At 31.8% G+C, this 16,425-nt stretch overlaps 1 protein-coding gene and 1 pseudogene across 5 annotated transcripts; one reads left to right on the top strand and one right to left on the bottom strand.

The window, feature by feature from the left end:
- Window positions 1-8,888: 8,888 nt before the first annotated feature.
- LOC127240999 (replication protein A 70 kDa DNA-binding subunit B-like) lies at window positions 8,889-9,675 on the bottom strand (annotated as a pseudogene).
- A 2,228-nt stretch (window positions 9,676-11,903) lies between these two features.
- On the top strand, window positions 11,904-15,223 carry LOC127241020 (putative late blight resistance protein homolog R1A-10). 5 transcript variants are annotated; one of them, XM_051259896.1, is made up of 2 exons: window positions 11,904-13,603; window positions 15,125-15,223. In XM_051259896.1, the coding sequence occupies exons 1-2, from the start codon at window positions 11,982-11,984 to the stop codon at window positions 15,153-15,155; spliced, it is 1,653 nt and encodes a 550-aa protein (XP_051115853.1). In that variant the 5' UTR covers window positions 11,904-11,981; the 3' UTR covers window positions 15,156-15,223. The 5 variants fall into 5 exon arrangements, with proteins under 5 accessions (XP_051115853.1, XP_051115851.1, XP_051115854.1 ...); XM_051259894.1 differs by lacking the exon at window positions 15,125-15,223 and having other exon boundaries at window positions 11,904-13,287; window positions 13,354-14,566; XM_051259897.1 differs by lacking the exon at window positions 15,125-15,223 and adding an exon at window positions 13,924-14,090.
- The last annotated feature ends 1,202 nt before the right edge of the window (window positions 15,224-16,425 follow it).

Below are 16,425 nucleotides of genomic sequence, written 5' to 3'. Positions count from 1 at the left end.
ATATTTTCTTCTCTTTCAATTACTCTATTAAGTATTACTATTATTATTATTATTATTATTAAAATTATTTTCTATACTTACATAAAATAAAAAAATAAAAATCAAATAAATATACTAAACAAATAAATCTGATATGTTTTTAGGAAATATTTCTAATTTTTATTAGTTTAAAAATTAGTAAAAAAATATATATAAAGTATCTATCTGATCTAAATAAATATAAATATTTGTTTGTCCAATAATTTTTTTCAATATAATTTTGAATACATATATTTTTAGTATTTTTATTCTTTTTATTTGACATTAAAAAAATTAAATTAAATTAAATTAAAAAACTAAACAAATAAATTAATATATTTTTTAGTAAAAAAAAGAAAAAAAATAATTTTAAACATATAGCTAGAAATAGAATTTTTTATGATAATTTTTTTAATGAAATTTATATAATATAGGAGTATTATTTATTAAAAAAAAAACAATATATTATACATGATAAATACTTTGACTATTTTGATTAAAAAAGTCTTGAATGTAACAATAATTTATAAATGAGGCAACTTTTTGTATGAAACAATAATTTAATTTTAAAGAGTTATGAATTAATATAACAAATAGATGGACTTTACCATATAATACTTTATAAAAATAAATATAATTTAATTAATAAAAATAAATTCAAATTAATAATACCAAATCGAAAATTAAAATTAGTATAATAAAATAAGAGATTAAAGATATAAACTGAAAATTAAATCGAGACCAAACAAGCACGCCTTAAATCAATTAAAGGCAAGGAGAAGAAGACTTCTTGTTCGATCAATTTTGTAAATCTAAATGTTGGAACAAATTCAATCGATTCAAACTCGATTCATAGCCGATGCCCGAATTGTTGATTCCAAGTCCAATCGGCGCCGTCTTCATAAGCCCCTTAAGGGTTAGTTCTTACTCTTTGAAATTTTTTGGCTTCGTTTGTTATAATTTTATTTGCAAGTTATTATGTTTGTTTGAGTTGTTTATTCAATGTATATTTTAAGAATAGATATTTTAAAGAATGTCTTTAATGTAGTGAATGAAATTGCAAACAAATTGGGATAACAAAAAGAATTATAAATAAAAGAAATTCAGCAGAAAACGAGAACTATAGTGAAATTGACTATTCAATCGAAAATTATTAAAGAAATTTAGCGATTTGATGAATCGTTTGAAAGAAAATAATTAATCCTATAGGATGATTTCAGTGTGTGGGAATTTATATAGAAATATAGTTTGTGAGTTTTTTTGTTTGAATAATAAATTAAATGTCATATTTTGTAAAATTAAATTCATATAATTTAAAATAAAAAAATTAAATATTTGAATAATAAAATAAATATGATATTTCGTAAAATTGGAAAAGTATAATTAAAAACAAAAAAAACCAAAATAATAAATAATAAAAAATATCTTGAATAAACACACTGCATTTCTCAATAATTTCTCAATAATCAATATGCATTTCTATACGAGAAAAATAAAAATAATTTATTCGTAAAGTTTAACTTTTCTAACCCAAAATATAAGATAAAATGATTGATATGTTTTCATTTTGTACCAAACACACTTTAATAAAACTCCTCGTTATAATAATAATGATAATAATAACAATAATAATAGTTTAAATAAATAAATAAATTTATGAACGTGGAATCCAATTATTAAGAATGTTCAACGTGGGAAAGGAATATATTATTAAATATATGAACGGAACCAAGATTTTATTAACGAGAGTAAAAATATTAAATTAGTTTTGGATTTTGTAAGCTCAGTCTCAAACCAACTCGAAAATTCAAAAATAGACATAAACACACTCAAACAACGATGATCACAACAGCATCGGCCCAAAATCCACACTACAGACCGAAAAATACCCTCACAAAAAAGATATAAGGCAATAAAAACAAAATCACACACCTAATAAGTTGAACGAGCCCCTTTCGGCTACGAACAACACAAACAGAGGGAGTATCACACCAAAAAACTACACACAAACATGAGGAAGGCATTGCCGTAGAACCACCGGAAAAAATAGCCGAACAGGGGTCATGAGTGAGAGAAGAAGCTAGAGAGGGAAATAGTTCTCGAGAGAGAAAGTGTCAAAGTCGAATGAATGCTCTCACTAAATATATAAATAGAGTTTAATATGATGAACGGCTCATATGCAAGACCTAGATCCAAAGGAGGAGATGAAACCTTTCAAAAAAATATGGATCCTAGAGTCGGGTTGGAGCAGCGGTTCAGGGAACCGGGTTGAGGCAAGGGTTGCGGGTCTAGGCGTGGGCTCGGGTCGCAGACCTATAGAATGGGCCAGGGCCAAGGTATATTGGGCTGCTGAATGAGTGTGTTTTGTATTATAAAATGGGATGGACCAATTTGGACAAAAAAATCAACAGAATATTTGTATTATTTTGTTTACAATGGTGCGTTTGGTTAAATTTTGGGCATAATTTTTTTTATTAAAATAATGCTACATCTCTCCGACTCTAAGGATCCTGTTTATATTTTGTATGTTGATCTTTGAATATTAATTATTATATAAAAACATAATACAAATTAAGGGAAAATGACAAAAATACTTCTATTAGTGTCTTATAATACTATTATAATGACATTTGTGCAAAATATTATACAAATATAAATATATTTTTAAGTACAATAACGCAAAAGGTAAATGAGACCATTAGAGCCAGACGGAGATAATATTTCTATTTGAGTTAGTGCGGAAGTTGAAAATAAATAAATGTTTTATTAAGTTACACAACTTAGATATATATTGTATTTTGGAAAATTTACAAGCACTATACAATTTGAGAGATCTTTGTTTACCCAACACATTTTTATTCATTTTGCATTATTTATTTTTCAAAAAATATCACATCAAATATAATAAATTAAATTTTAATGTAATATAATAAATAAAAAAATTAAGTGTTTGATTTGATATTTTTTAAGATAAATAAAATAAAACAGTAAAACTAGTGATAAAATTTGACTCCAATCCTGAGAGTGAATAAATTTGCTGAAATACTCCACCTATCATTCAAAGAACTTGTCTAATCTTGGGCCTGAGGTTTACCCGGTGTGCACTTTCTGGTAGCGGGTGCGGATTCCCACGTTATCGAAATAAAAAAACTCGTCTGGTCGCTCTTTGTAAACTAAAATTAGAATTTTAAAGTACAAATAATATACTCTGTAGTTCCAACAATGTAGCGGATAATCCACTTTGCAACTCCAAAATGTAACTTTGAAGGGGTTCATAAACCTAAAAATTACACCCAAAAAATATTGTTGAACTTGTTCGTGACCTAAAATTCAAAATTTTATAGTATCAAATACTTCATAGTTCAAAGAATGTGTGCATGTCTCACTGACCTTATGGTAGGAAGTTTATCCCACGCACCAGTTCTACTTAGGATGGCAATGGGTCGGGTCCAGCCGGACCCGAGACCCGACCCAAACACACATGGTTGAACCCGAGATCTGAATTCGACCCGAACAATACTCGATAAGACCCGAATTTTTTTTAATTCTTAAATTTTAACTTAAATTGGATCCGAACTCAGATCCAGATCCGACATATATTAAAATTTATATATTTTATTCAAAAATAATAAAAATATATATATAACTAAAAACATATTTTTAATATAATTTATAGTATTAAAAATTAATTTTTTTATATATAATTAATATATTAATCGGGTCCGGGTACAGGTAGAGTCTACCCTGGACCCGAGACTCGACCCGGACCCGACAAGGATACACAATACCCGACCCAGACCCGGACTCAATACCTGAATAATTGAACCCAACCTCAAAATAAATGGGTCGGGTCTCGGGTCTACCTGGACCTATTGTCAATCCTAGAACTTCTACTAGGGTATTCTTTACTGGACTATTTTTACTTTTTTTTTTATTTTTTTATGAGTCTATTTTGTTGAAAATATACATCAATCTTATTGTACCATGTTCAAGGAGCTCACTTCAACCCCTGTATCATAAAAATTTAAATACATATAATAAAATATATTAATATATTACATTTTAAATTGATTCGAATTTATAGTATATTATCCAAAGTTCAAAATTTATAAAAAAAAAATGTAGGATCTGAATTACGGATCATGTTGTCGGTTGGATCGGGTCGGACAATGAGTTAAACCTAAATCGTTTCGGGCCACAATATCAACGCATACTAAAAGAAAAAAGTAATAATAATAAATAAATAAAAGAGCAAAAATCAAAAGTAGTCCCAAAATCCATTTTATTTTTTATTTTTAGTCCCACTCAAAAAAATTAATCAAAAGTAGACTATTCAAAAAATTATTTATTGACGTAAGTTGAAATGACGTTGATTTGAATACAACACGACCTTGTTATGTAAAACACCCTTGTATTCAAACAATCACCTGGTCAAATAATGACATGTGTTCAAACACAGCCATGTTTATATCTTAACCTTCTCTCATTACTACCGCAAAAAACCTTCACTTATTACCGCTCTCACTTCCCTCCTCCTTCTATCTGTTGCCTTCGCCATCACTTCTTGCTGCTGCGAGAATTTCCTCCGATGTCCAAACACATTCACCAAGACAAACCTCTTCAATCTTCCACGTTGTTTAACACGGCCATGTTTGTATTATGCAAATTTTAATGGTAGAACAAAAAATAATATTTTAATAATTTTTTTAGTAGATCTAAAAATAAAAAAAAAAAAAAATAGGATTTCAATGGAACTATACTACCTTAGTAGTAATATCTTTTCAGCATTTCGAAAAAGCACATCAAGCAAATGAAAGTCAATAAGCCTTCGACTATTAAATTATATCTTTAATTTTGTCTATTATTTTTATTTCCGTTAGCACGCAATTTGTCATTTTCTTTTTTAAAGAATATAATTATACATTTTAATCACATTTTAAAATTCATAATTTATAATTTTTTATTTTAATTAAATATTTTAATCTTAATTTATAATTATTTTTACTAATATATTTCTTAATTATTTACTAGCTAAACGACAATTTAATTGAGACAAATGAAATATTTTATAGATCGCCGGGAGTAGTGACGGACCTATTAAGGGGCAAGGGTGGGTGCCCACTCTATCCCAACTCACCCCACCTTTACCCTATTTTATTAAATTTTTTTATTCTCAAAAAAAATATATATATATATATAATCTATAGAAAATATTTAAAATAAATAAAAAATAATAAAAATATCAAAATGTTGATTTTTTTTAACAAAAATGTGCATTAGTTTTTTTTTTTCAAAAAATAATATATCAATATTTACTAATAAAAAAAGTGTCTTTTTTATTTTTGTTTAGATTATATTTGATATAATAATTAATATTCAATATTAGTATAAAAAAATAAATATAAATTTATTAAGTGAACAATAATGATATTGTAGACACTAAAAATATATGTCTAAAATCAATTAAATATCACGTATTTTGGAAGAAAATAAAATTCCAATAAAATAAATATATGGTATTTAATTATGCATATATGTTAATTTTTGTACAATAAATATCAACCATTAATGCAAAAATCTGGTTAAAATGGAAGATATTGTACAAATATTACGTGCATAAATAGAGCCATAATAAATTTGGCAGCAAAATAAATTAATCTTGTCAATAAAGGAAGTATATAAATCAATATCTTCCAAAAAAGGCAATGATATAAAGATTTTGGCAAGAAAGGAACGTGCACAATCAAGTCCGTCAAGAATGGAAAACAACATCTGATGGAAAAGGAAAGATTATAAAATCTTTCCATACACGTGGCACCATCCGAAAAGGAAGCCAAGGCCACCCATCCCCTATAAATAGGAGCCATGGCCAATTCATTTGACACACCGAAGTTCATTTGAAGACTCGCGCAAGGGTAAGTCTCTTTAGACTCTCTGCAATGTTCTTCATTGTTCTTCGTGTCATTCGAAGCGTTCTTCGTCGAAAAGTCACCGATGTGGACAAATGATCCAATATTGGTTGGCGAATCGATGAAGTTAACGTTCTTCGTCGTATGTCCGAGCCGAAGGAAGGATTAATGCTCTCAAAGCCATCGAGGAATCCATCAAAGCCAAGGAAGAGCCTCCAAAGCCGCTCTCAAAGCTTCAAGATGTTCGTTGTGTTCTTCATAAAAGGCGCAAACCAGGCCTTCTTCGATCTAAAAGTCAAAGGGACACGCCGCTAAAAGCGTTATGGAGCACCCAATCCACCTTCTCAAAGATCAAAGCTGCGGATCGTTTAAAGAGGAGATCAAATCCAAAGCTTATAATCAAATCACCCGCACGGAGACCAAAGCCCTCCAAAAGCGGCAAAGACAAATCAAAGATCAAAGCTGCGGATCGTCCAAAGAAGACATCAAATCCAAAGCTGAGGATCAAATCGCCCACATGGAGACCGAAGCTCTCCAAAAGGCGGAAAAGGCAAACTAAAGATCAAAGTTGCGGATCGTCTAAAGAAGACAAAAAATCCAAAGACGATGATCAAATCACCAACACGGAGACCAAAGTCCTCCAAAAGCGGCAAAGCCAAAACAAATGTCAAAGTCGCGGATCGTCCAAAGAAGACAACAAATCCAAAGACGATGATCAAATCGCCAACACGGAGACCAAATTCTTCCAAAAGCGGCAAAGCCAAAGCAAAGGTCAAAGTCGTGGATCGTCTAAAGAAGACAACAAATCCAAAGACGATGATCAAATCGCCAACACGGAGACCAAAGTCCTCCAAAAGCGGCAAAGTCAAAACAAATGTCAAAGTCGCGGATCGTCCAAAGAAGACAACAAATCCAAAGACGATGATCAAATCGCCAACACGGAGACCAAAGTCCTCCAAAAGCGACAAAGCCAAATCAAATATCAAAGTCTCGGATCGTCTAAAAGAAATACATCAAATCCAAACCTGACGATCAAATCGCCCGCACGGAGACCAAAACCCTCCAAAAGCCGGAAAAGTCAAACCGAAGACCAAACCTCTTCGGATCAAAGAAGCCATCGAAAACTAAGTTGGAAAACAAATCGACTCGGAAGGAGAATCAAAGGACCCATTTAGAGAATAGGACCCGCTTTAAATTCAAATGAAATATAATTTGTACAAATTTTGTGTTTATTAAAAATAACACAATTTTTTGTCCACAAATTTTTGGCACGCCCAGTGGGACCTCTGTACCTTTCATCTCTCTTTCCGACGAACTTTCAACAACCAATGGCTTCCTACAAGATCAAGACTTCCAACGTTGCGTCAAAAGTTGCTGCTCAAGCCGACGTCGCCGCCAAAGAAGTTGGCGCACCCATCGCGTCCAAAATCTCAAGCGCTTCGATAAATACTGGAATGACAACACGAAGCATTACCAAAAGAGCATTGTTGTTATCTGAAGACACTTCTCCAAAAATCACAGAACAAAGTCCACTCTATGAAGAAGACGATAATTTTAAGAGTACTGCCGCATTGTTCACCCCTCAACAAACTGCAAGTCATTCTCCAAAAATTACCTGACCCTCTCGACTTTGCTGACATTCCCAAGCTTAGATCGATCAAGCTTATTGCATGTAGTGAGTCGATTGAAAGTTGGGCAAAGCAGATTAAAAAAGAACGTGAGGAATTAGGATACGGATCCATTCAATTAGAATGATTTGATAGATAGTAGTGTCGTTGCATTCGATTATAATTTGATATTATTATCATGTTGTGATGTGTAAGAATAGTTGTCAGGTTTGTTAATTTCATATTGGAATGATTATTTTACTTTTTCAATTAATCATGTATATATTGTATTTATTCTAAATATTTTTGCTTTACTTTTACTGCACCTTTTGCAACATATAGAAGGTGTGGATATTGGACTTGTGACAGTCAGGATAAAATTAATAATTCAGTTGAAATATATATATATATAAAAGTACAACTACTTAAATGAATCGAGATAGAAAGAACAATATATTGGGAGTGAAAAATAAAAGAATGAATCTAACTAGGAAAAAAATTGATGAATTATACTGGAATTTTTATTTGAGTAATAATTTAGATATAATTTTTATGGAATTAGAATATACATATTTTCAAATAAATTTATAAAAATTAAATAATAAATAAATAAACTAATTGTAGAAGTTCAATTTTCAGTTATCGTGGTCTACAAAGGTACAAAGGAGGGGAATAAAAATAGAATTGATAAAAAATAATATATTTTTAAAATTTCTATTATTAGACTCCACAAACGAGAAATTAATGGTGTGTTCAGATAATAGAATTGATTATTTTCTTTGGTAAAACAGATAATTAAGTTTAGAAAATATAAAAATATATATACATTTAAAAAAAAACTAAACCGATCACAATGATAAATTGGATATGAAAAATATTATTGTATTTTTTAGCTATATTTTTAATTTAAAAATTTAGATCCAATATTTTATGCGATTTGAATAATATAAAAATCATAAAAATTAAATACTGGTATAAAAAATAGTAAAATAAAACGAGGCCAATCTATGGAACAGCCGTTCGATTTGGTGAAAACTAGCTGCGGATACTAAAAATCGAGGATGCTATTACAATGCGTGCGAGGATAAAAACTTGCCCCCGGAAATCGGAAATGCCTTGATCGAGCTTGGACAGCTGCGATCATCGCTTAATACAGATAGTATACTCTTCAAAGCTTCTGTATGAAAAGTACATTGTCTCGATTCTAATGTTGGCAAAATAATATTGCGCTTGATCCATTGACACATCGTTGTATAGTAAAAACATTCCACGTAGCGAAAGGTACATATATAATCGAACAGATTATCTACAAACGTTGTCGAAAGGTGCATTCGCTAATAACACAATGCTTTGATGTAGGATCACGAATGTAACTTTCGAGAGAAATTACCGAGAGATCACCAAAAGATACGAAAAAATGTGGTTCAAAAGCTTAACAAGGATGGATTAAAAACTTTACCTATTTAATGAGAGACACAACCTTGATTTTGTTGGAAATTTGTTCGAGCAAATACTTAGATTCAGCCGCATAATCTACTGCTGCAACACTCCTAACAGTTATCCTCTGCCTCTTCTCGTTATTGTATTCGTGCGGTGTAACGCTTACCCGCAAAAGCCGAGCTCTCCACATCACTTCTTTCAGCTTCATTTGGTAATAACTCTCGCCGTCCTGCGAGTAATAAAAGAAGTTTGTGAGCATTGATGGCCATCGACGAAAATGACAAAAAAATGGAACTCGTATTAGATTTTCTGTGTACTGGAGGTGACCTGAGATCTTAGCTCGTTGAGTCGTCTGCTGTGCATCCGATGATCTTCTCGGCTTGTTTGTTGAATACAGAGAGGTACGTCTCGCCAGTTGCATCCGAGACTTTAACAACCATTATGTACCTGTAAAGGGAGGAATTGGAAAACCGATTTGGTTAGCTTTATTTGTTTAATTTGATGTATATATATAAAGTCGGGATTGTATGGAAATTTACGGACCTGAGGTTGCAATCTCGCATGTTCTTCTGGCACCCTTCGCACCAATAGCCGGCGCCAACAGCTTCAGTAACCTTCTTGTTGCAGGTCTTGCAAGCTCGGTACCACATCGCTTGATCGGATTTTATGTAGCTAACATACGCCAAACGAGGAAACAACATTATTTGACTGACCACATTTAGCCAATAACTCAGCAGTTGCCTCTTGCATTACAAGAAAATTAGTGTGAAGTTAAAATAAAATAAAAAACTTGAGTGCAAATATCCAAATAGAAAATCCGCACTAGGAAGGTACGCAGGTCGGAAGGTCCGCAGGTCGGAAAGTTCCCAGTTTGAAAGGTCCGCAGATCGGAAGGTTCGCAGGTCGGAAGGTCCGTAGCTCGGAAAGTCCGCAGGTCGGAAGGTCTATAGCTCGGAAAGTCCGCAGGTCGGAAAGTCCGCAGGTCGGAAAGTTCGCAGGTCGGTTGGTCAGTGAGTCGGATGATGTACAAGTCGGGAGGTTTGCGGCTGGATCAACAAGTCGGATTGTCTATAAGTCGGGAGGTTTGCGGCTGGACCAACAAGTCGGATGGTCTGTAAGTCGAGAGGTTTGCGGCTGGACCCACAAGTCGGGTGATTTTTAAGTCGGAAGGTTGGCGGTCGGACCAACAAGGCAGAAGGATTGCGGTCGGTCCAAGAAGGACGGAAGATCTGCGGTCGGTCCAAAGAGTCAGCCGATTCGTGGTTGGATAGGCAGATCGGTTGGTATGGAGGTCGGACACTGTTGAAAGTGAATGAGAGTGATAATTTCGGTCGGCTGAAGGCACGTGTCAGCAGAAGAGGGGTTAGCAGACGGTTGAAAAAGAAGCGTTATAACCGTTCGGGCGACGGTTTACAGTACGTTTCTGAAGAGTATTTAAGGATTAAAATTTGCAACTGACATCTCATCTTCAATCAACTTCAAACGACGACAAAGTCAGTGATTCCGAGATCATCATTTAAATTTCCAGTTAATTTTCTGTACTGTACAGTGTTTAGAGATTTTTAATCGCAGACGCTAAATATATCAAGTTCGAAAATAATTTCCTATTTTCGGATTTTACTTTTTGTTTGTTGAAAAAAATACATCAACAAGTATATTATCCAAAGGTTCAAAATTTATAAAAAAAAAAATGTAGGATCTGAATTACGGGTCATGTTGTCGGTTGGATCGGGTCGGACAGTCAGACAATGAGTTAAAACTAAATCGTTCCGGGCTAGAATATCAACGCATATTAAAAGAAAAAAAGTAATAATAGGAGTAATATATAAATAAAAGAGCAAAAATCAAAAGTAGTTCCAAAATCCAATTTTTTTTTATTTTTATTTTTAGTCCTACTCAAAAAAAAAATTATCAAAAGTAGACAATTCAAAATTTTATTTATCGACGTAAGTTGAAATGACGTTGATTTGGATACAACACGATCTTATTATGTAAAACACCCTTGTATTCAAACAAACAATCACCTGGTCAAATAATGACATATGTTCAAACACATCCATGTTTATATCTTAACTTTCTCTCATTACTACCGCAACAAACTTTCACTTATTACCGCTCTCACTTCCCTCCTCCTTCTGTCTGTTGCCTTCTCCATCACTTCTTCCGACGATCGCTGTGAGAATTTCCTCCGATGTCCAAACACATTCACCAAGAGAAACCTCTTCAATCTTCCACGCTGTCTAACACGGCCATGTTTGTATTATGCAAATTTTAATATTAGAACAAAAAATGATATATGATAATTTTTTTAGTAGAACTAAAAATAAAAAAAATAAGATTTCAATGAAACTATACTAGTTTGTTTAGTAGTAATATATTTTCAGCATTTCGAAAAAGCACATCAAGCAAATGAAAGTAAATAAGCATTCGACTATTAAATTATATCTTTAATTTTGCCAATTATTTTTATTTCCATTAGCACGTAATTTGTCATTTTCATTTTAAAAAAAATATAATTATATATTTTAATTACATTTTAAAATTCATAATCTTTTATTTTAATTAATCATTTTAATTTTAATTTATAATTATTTTTACTAATATATTTCTTAATTATTTACTAAGTACCCAATATTAATGACAATTTAACTGAGACGAATGAAAATTTTGTAATTTAAAAAAATAAAATACATATATATAATCTATAAAAAAATATTTGAAATAAATAAAAAAATAATAAAAATATTTGATTTTTTAATAAAAAAAGTGTATTAATTTTTTTTTAAATATAATATCTCAATATTTTCTAATAAAAAATTATTAATTAGTAAAGTGAACAGGAATCTAATTCTGCCACTTGGAATTATTAATTCAAAATTATTATTTGATAAATCTGATCAGAATCAGTGAGTGGACTTGGAAGACGACTCTCTCCTTCCTTAATCTCTTTCTCATTCTCACTCTCTACATTAACATTATTCTTACTGCTAATCCATCCATCTCATCCATGGCATCGTCTTACGCCGCTGTCCTTTCCCTTCTCCAACTTCTTCACGACATCCAGCGTCCCTCTGGCCGTTGGAATAATTGTGTGGACGAGCTGCAGATTCAGTTGCTTCGCGATCGCCTCTCTTACTTTATGGCTTTTCTCGAAGACTTTCACGGCAAATCAGAAGCTGCAGACGCATTGGCGACACAAATCATGGACGCCTCTAGTGCTGCTGAGGGTATCATAAAATCCTTTGTGTCTGTCCAGGTTCTTCGCCCATACATTAATTTAGGGGAATTAGATCTGCCGTCCTACGCCAGAGACATTCAAGCAATTATACGAAAAATGGATGTGCTGCGAGAAAGGGCGTTGGAAGTAAGAGATGAAATTGTCGCTGTGGATCTCAAATCCTTCAATCCTCCTATTGTTGCTGCTCCTCATTCAAGTCAAGCAGCTCCAACTGCGAAGAATCCTATGGTGGGGCTGGACGATGCTTTGGTTCAAATCATGGACAAACTCACTCGGCGCAGATCCAAGCTGGAAACCATCCCAATTGTGGGGATGGGTGGGATTGGTAAGACGACTCTGGCTCTTAATGTTTATAATAATGATTGGGTTGTTGAGCACTTTGACATTCGCGTTTGGATTACCATCTCTCAAACATACACTCTGCCAGAAATTTTTTTAGCACTCTCATCGGCTATAGATAAGCGTGATATGAAGGAAAAAAGTGATGAGGATATAAAACTGTTTATCTACCAAAGTTTGTTTGGAAGGAGGTACTTAATCGTGTTGGATGATGTGTGGGATATTGAGGTCTGGAACGTGTTAAGAAGGTTCCTTCCCGAAAATGGCGATGGAAGTCGGGTTTTGTTGACCACGAGGATGGTTGGTGTTGCAGATGATTTTGGCTCGGACATTCCCTATGCAATGAAATTGTTAGAGGAAGACAAGAGTTGGGACATACTCCGTGATATGGTATTCTCGGAAGAAGTTTGCCCGGTTGAATTGGAGGAGATAGGAAAGAATATTGCCACAAGTTGTGGAGGTCTTCCGTTGGCAATAGCTGTAATTGGTGGAGTTTTGAGAAGGACGGAAAAGACATTGGAGAGCTGGGAGCAAGTTGCTGAGAATCTAAATGCAATTCTAACTTGGGAAAATGAGGAACATTGCTTTAAGATATTGCGTATGAGTTACACTTGCTTGCCGCTTCATTTGAAGCCTTGCTTCCTTTACATGTCACATTTTCGAGAGGATGAGAGTATCAAAGTCTCTAAACTCATCAAGCTTTGGGTTGCGGAGGGATTTCTAAAACCGATAAACGGTAAGATTTTGGAAGATGTTGCACGTGAGTACTTGGACCATCTTATTGATAGAAACCTTATCTTAGTTCACAGGAGAGGGGTTTCAGGTGAAGCAAAGTATTGTGGTGTCCATGATCTGGTACGAGACTTGTCGCTGAAGGAAGCCCACAAGGAGAACTTTACCCTTGTTGAAAAGTTGTCAAGTACCTCCGCTGTGTTTTTGTGGGGGTTACATAGTGAGAATGGTAGCCACTTATTGGAATTGTTGTCCTCGCAAGCTTCGTACCTGTTAAACAACAATTTGGTGGAGTCAATTGTGCATCTTGTGCAATTCAGGTATCTTTCCGTTCCTTTTGATTCAGAAAAGCTCATGCTAAAGATTATTATGCTACCATTTCTTTGGAACCTACAAACTATATCCATACATGGCATTCCTACAAAAATTACTCTACCATCTATGTTTTGGACGATGACACAACTTAGGCATATAGAAATTATTAGTTATATTGTTTTACCTGAGCCACCTCCAAAATTCCAGTCTTGTTGTACTTTGGAAAACTTACAAACTCTATCTTATGTGATAGATTTTAGGTGTAGTGAAGAGATTTACAAGAGGATTCCGAATGTGAAGAAACTTATAATATACTATTTTTCAGGAGATGTGGAGGAGGGGCCATACTATAGCCTTAGCAATCTTGTCCATTTGTGTAGGCTTGAGTCACTTGATCTTTATGGGATGGTTTCCATTAAAGACATTTCTTTCCCACGTTCTCTGAGAAAGTTGAGTATAAGAAACACTAATATTTGGTGGAGTGAGATGGTGAGCATTGGTTTATTACCCAATTTGGAAATTCTTGTAATTAGAACGGGTGGTGTTAAAGGGCTTGAGTGGAATGTAACTAAAAAGGAATTTGTTCGACTGAAAAGATTGCGTGTTGGTTTTGTTGATTTGAAGTATTGGAAAACAGAGGAAGGTAGCTTTCCAAGCCTTGAGGAACTCTTCCTTCGTGGTATCAAATTCAAAAAATTACCTGACCCTCTTGGCTTTGTTGACATTCCCAAGCTTAGATTGATCTACCTTATGGACTGTGGTGAGTCGATTGAAAGTTGGGCAAAGCAGATTAAAGAAGAACGTGAGGAATTAGGATACGGATCCATTCAATTAAAATTATCTGATTGGCGGTTTTAGTGTCGTTGCCAATTGTAAAACATTATTATCATGTTGTGATGTGTAAGAATAGTTGGCAGATATTGAAATGATTATTTTACTTTTCAATTAACGATGATATTTATTCTCAACATTTTTACTCTATTTTTTTAAGGTGAATTGTATACAAAATAGAGTTAAAAACAAATAATAGTATACAATAAAATTGTAAAAGAAATAAATTTGAAAAGAAAACGATAATTAATTTTTTTATTTCATAAAATAAAGAATTCAATTGAAAAATATTTTAATTAAAATATATAAATGATTTGAATGAATATAGGAAACCATGTATTGGGAGTTGAAAATAAGAGAATGAATACAAATGAATGATGAACTAGAAAAGAGAGAATTTTAATAAAGAGAAAATTTGTAAATAATATTGTACTATTTAGTTAGTAAATCTTTTATTTTAATTTTATTTGAATAATAATTTAGATGTAACTCAAATGGAATAATATATTTTTTTTTAAAAAATACAAAAATTAGATAATACTAATATAATAATAACAAAAACAAATAAACACACATTGTAGGATCTCAATTTTTATTTCTCATTCTCTACACATGATAGAAAAATAAAAATAGAAAATGAAAAATAATTCATTTTTAAAATTTCAATTATCTGATTCATTTTTATTCCTGAGTAGGAATTCTTCGGCACGCGGATTCAATTTTTAGAGAGAGAGAGAATATACAGCGAGGAGGAGAGAGAGGGCCGCCATTGGATGAGTTGTACCCACTTCTGTAGAGATATATTTTCTTCTCTTTCAATTACTCTATTAAGTATTACTATTATTATTATTATTATTATTAAAATTATTTTCTATACTTACATAAAATAAAAAATAAAAATCAAATAAATATACTAAACAAATAAATCTGATATGTTTTTAGGAAATATTTCTAAATTTTGATTAGTTTAAAAATTAGTAAAAATATAAATATAAAATATTTATCTGATCTAAATAAATGTAAAAATTTGTTTGTTCAATAATTTTTTTTAAATATAATTCTAAATATATATTTTTTAGTATTTTTATTCTTTATTTTTGACACTAAAAAAAAATTAAATTAAATTAAAATACTAAACAAACAAATTAATGTGTTTTTTAGTAAAATAAAAAATAAAAAAATTAATTTTGAACATATTGTTAGAAATAGAATTTTTTATGATAATTTCTTCGATGAAATTTATATAATATAGGAGTATTATTTATTAAAAGAAAAACAATATATTATACATGATAAATACTTTGACTATTTTGGTTAAAAAAGTCCTGAATGTAACAATAATTTATAAACGAGGCAACTTTTTGTATGAAACAATAATTTAATTTTAAAGAGTTGTGAATTAATATAACTAATAGATGGACTTTACCAAATAATACTTTATAAACAAAATATAATTTAATTAATAAAAATAAATTCAAATTAATAATACCAAATCGAAAATTAAAATTAGTATAATAAAATAAGAGACTAAAGACATAAACTGAAACTTAAATCGAGACCAAACAAGCACGCCTTAAATCAATTTAAGGCAAGAAGAAGAAGACTTCTTGTTCGATCAATTTTGTAAATCTAAATGTTGGAACAAATTCAATCGATTCAAACTCGATTCATAGCCGATGCCCGAATTGTCGATTCCAAGTCCAATCGGCGCAATCTTCATAAGCCCCTTAAAGGTTGGTTTATACTCTCCGAAGTTTTTTTGCTGTGTTTGTTATAATTTAATTTGCAAGTTATTATGTTTGTTTGAGTTGTTTATTCAATGTATATTTTAAGAATAGCTACTTTAAAGAATGTCTTTAATGCGGTGAATGAAATTGCAAACAAATTAGGATAGCAAAAGGAATTGTAAATAAAAGAAATTCAGCACAAAATGAGAACTATAGTGAATGGACTATTCAATCGAAAATTATGAAAGAAATTTAGCGATTTGATCAAT

This window comes from Andrographis paniculata, unplaced genomic scaffold (genome assembly GCF_009805555.1).
Source record: "Andrographis paniculata isolate CXL003 unplaced genomic scaffold, ASM980555v1 Contig80END, whole genome shotgun sequence".
In the NCBI taxonomy this organism is placed as follows: domain Eukaryota; kingdom Viridiplantae; phylum Streptophyta; class Magnoliopsida; order Lamiales; family Acanthaceae; genus Andrographis; species Andrographis paniculata.
Note: the sequence above shows the minus strand (reverse complement) of the source record. Positions and strands in the feature narration are given on the sequence as shown.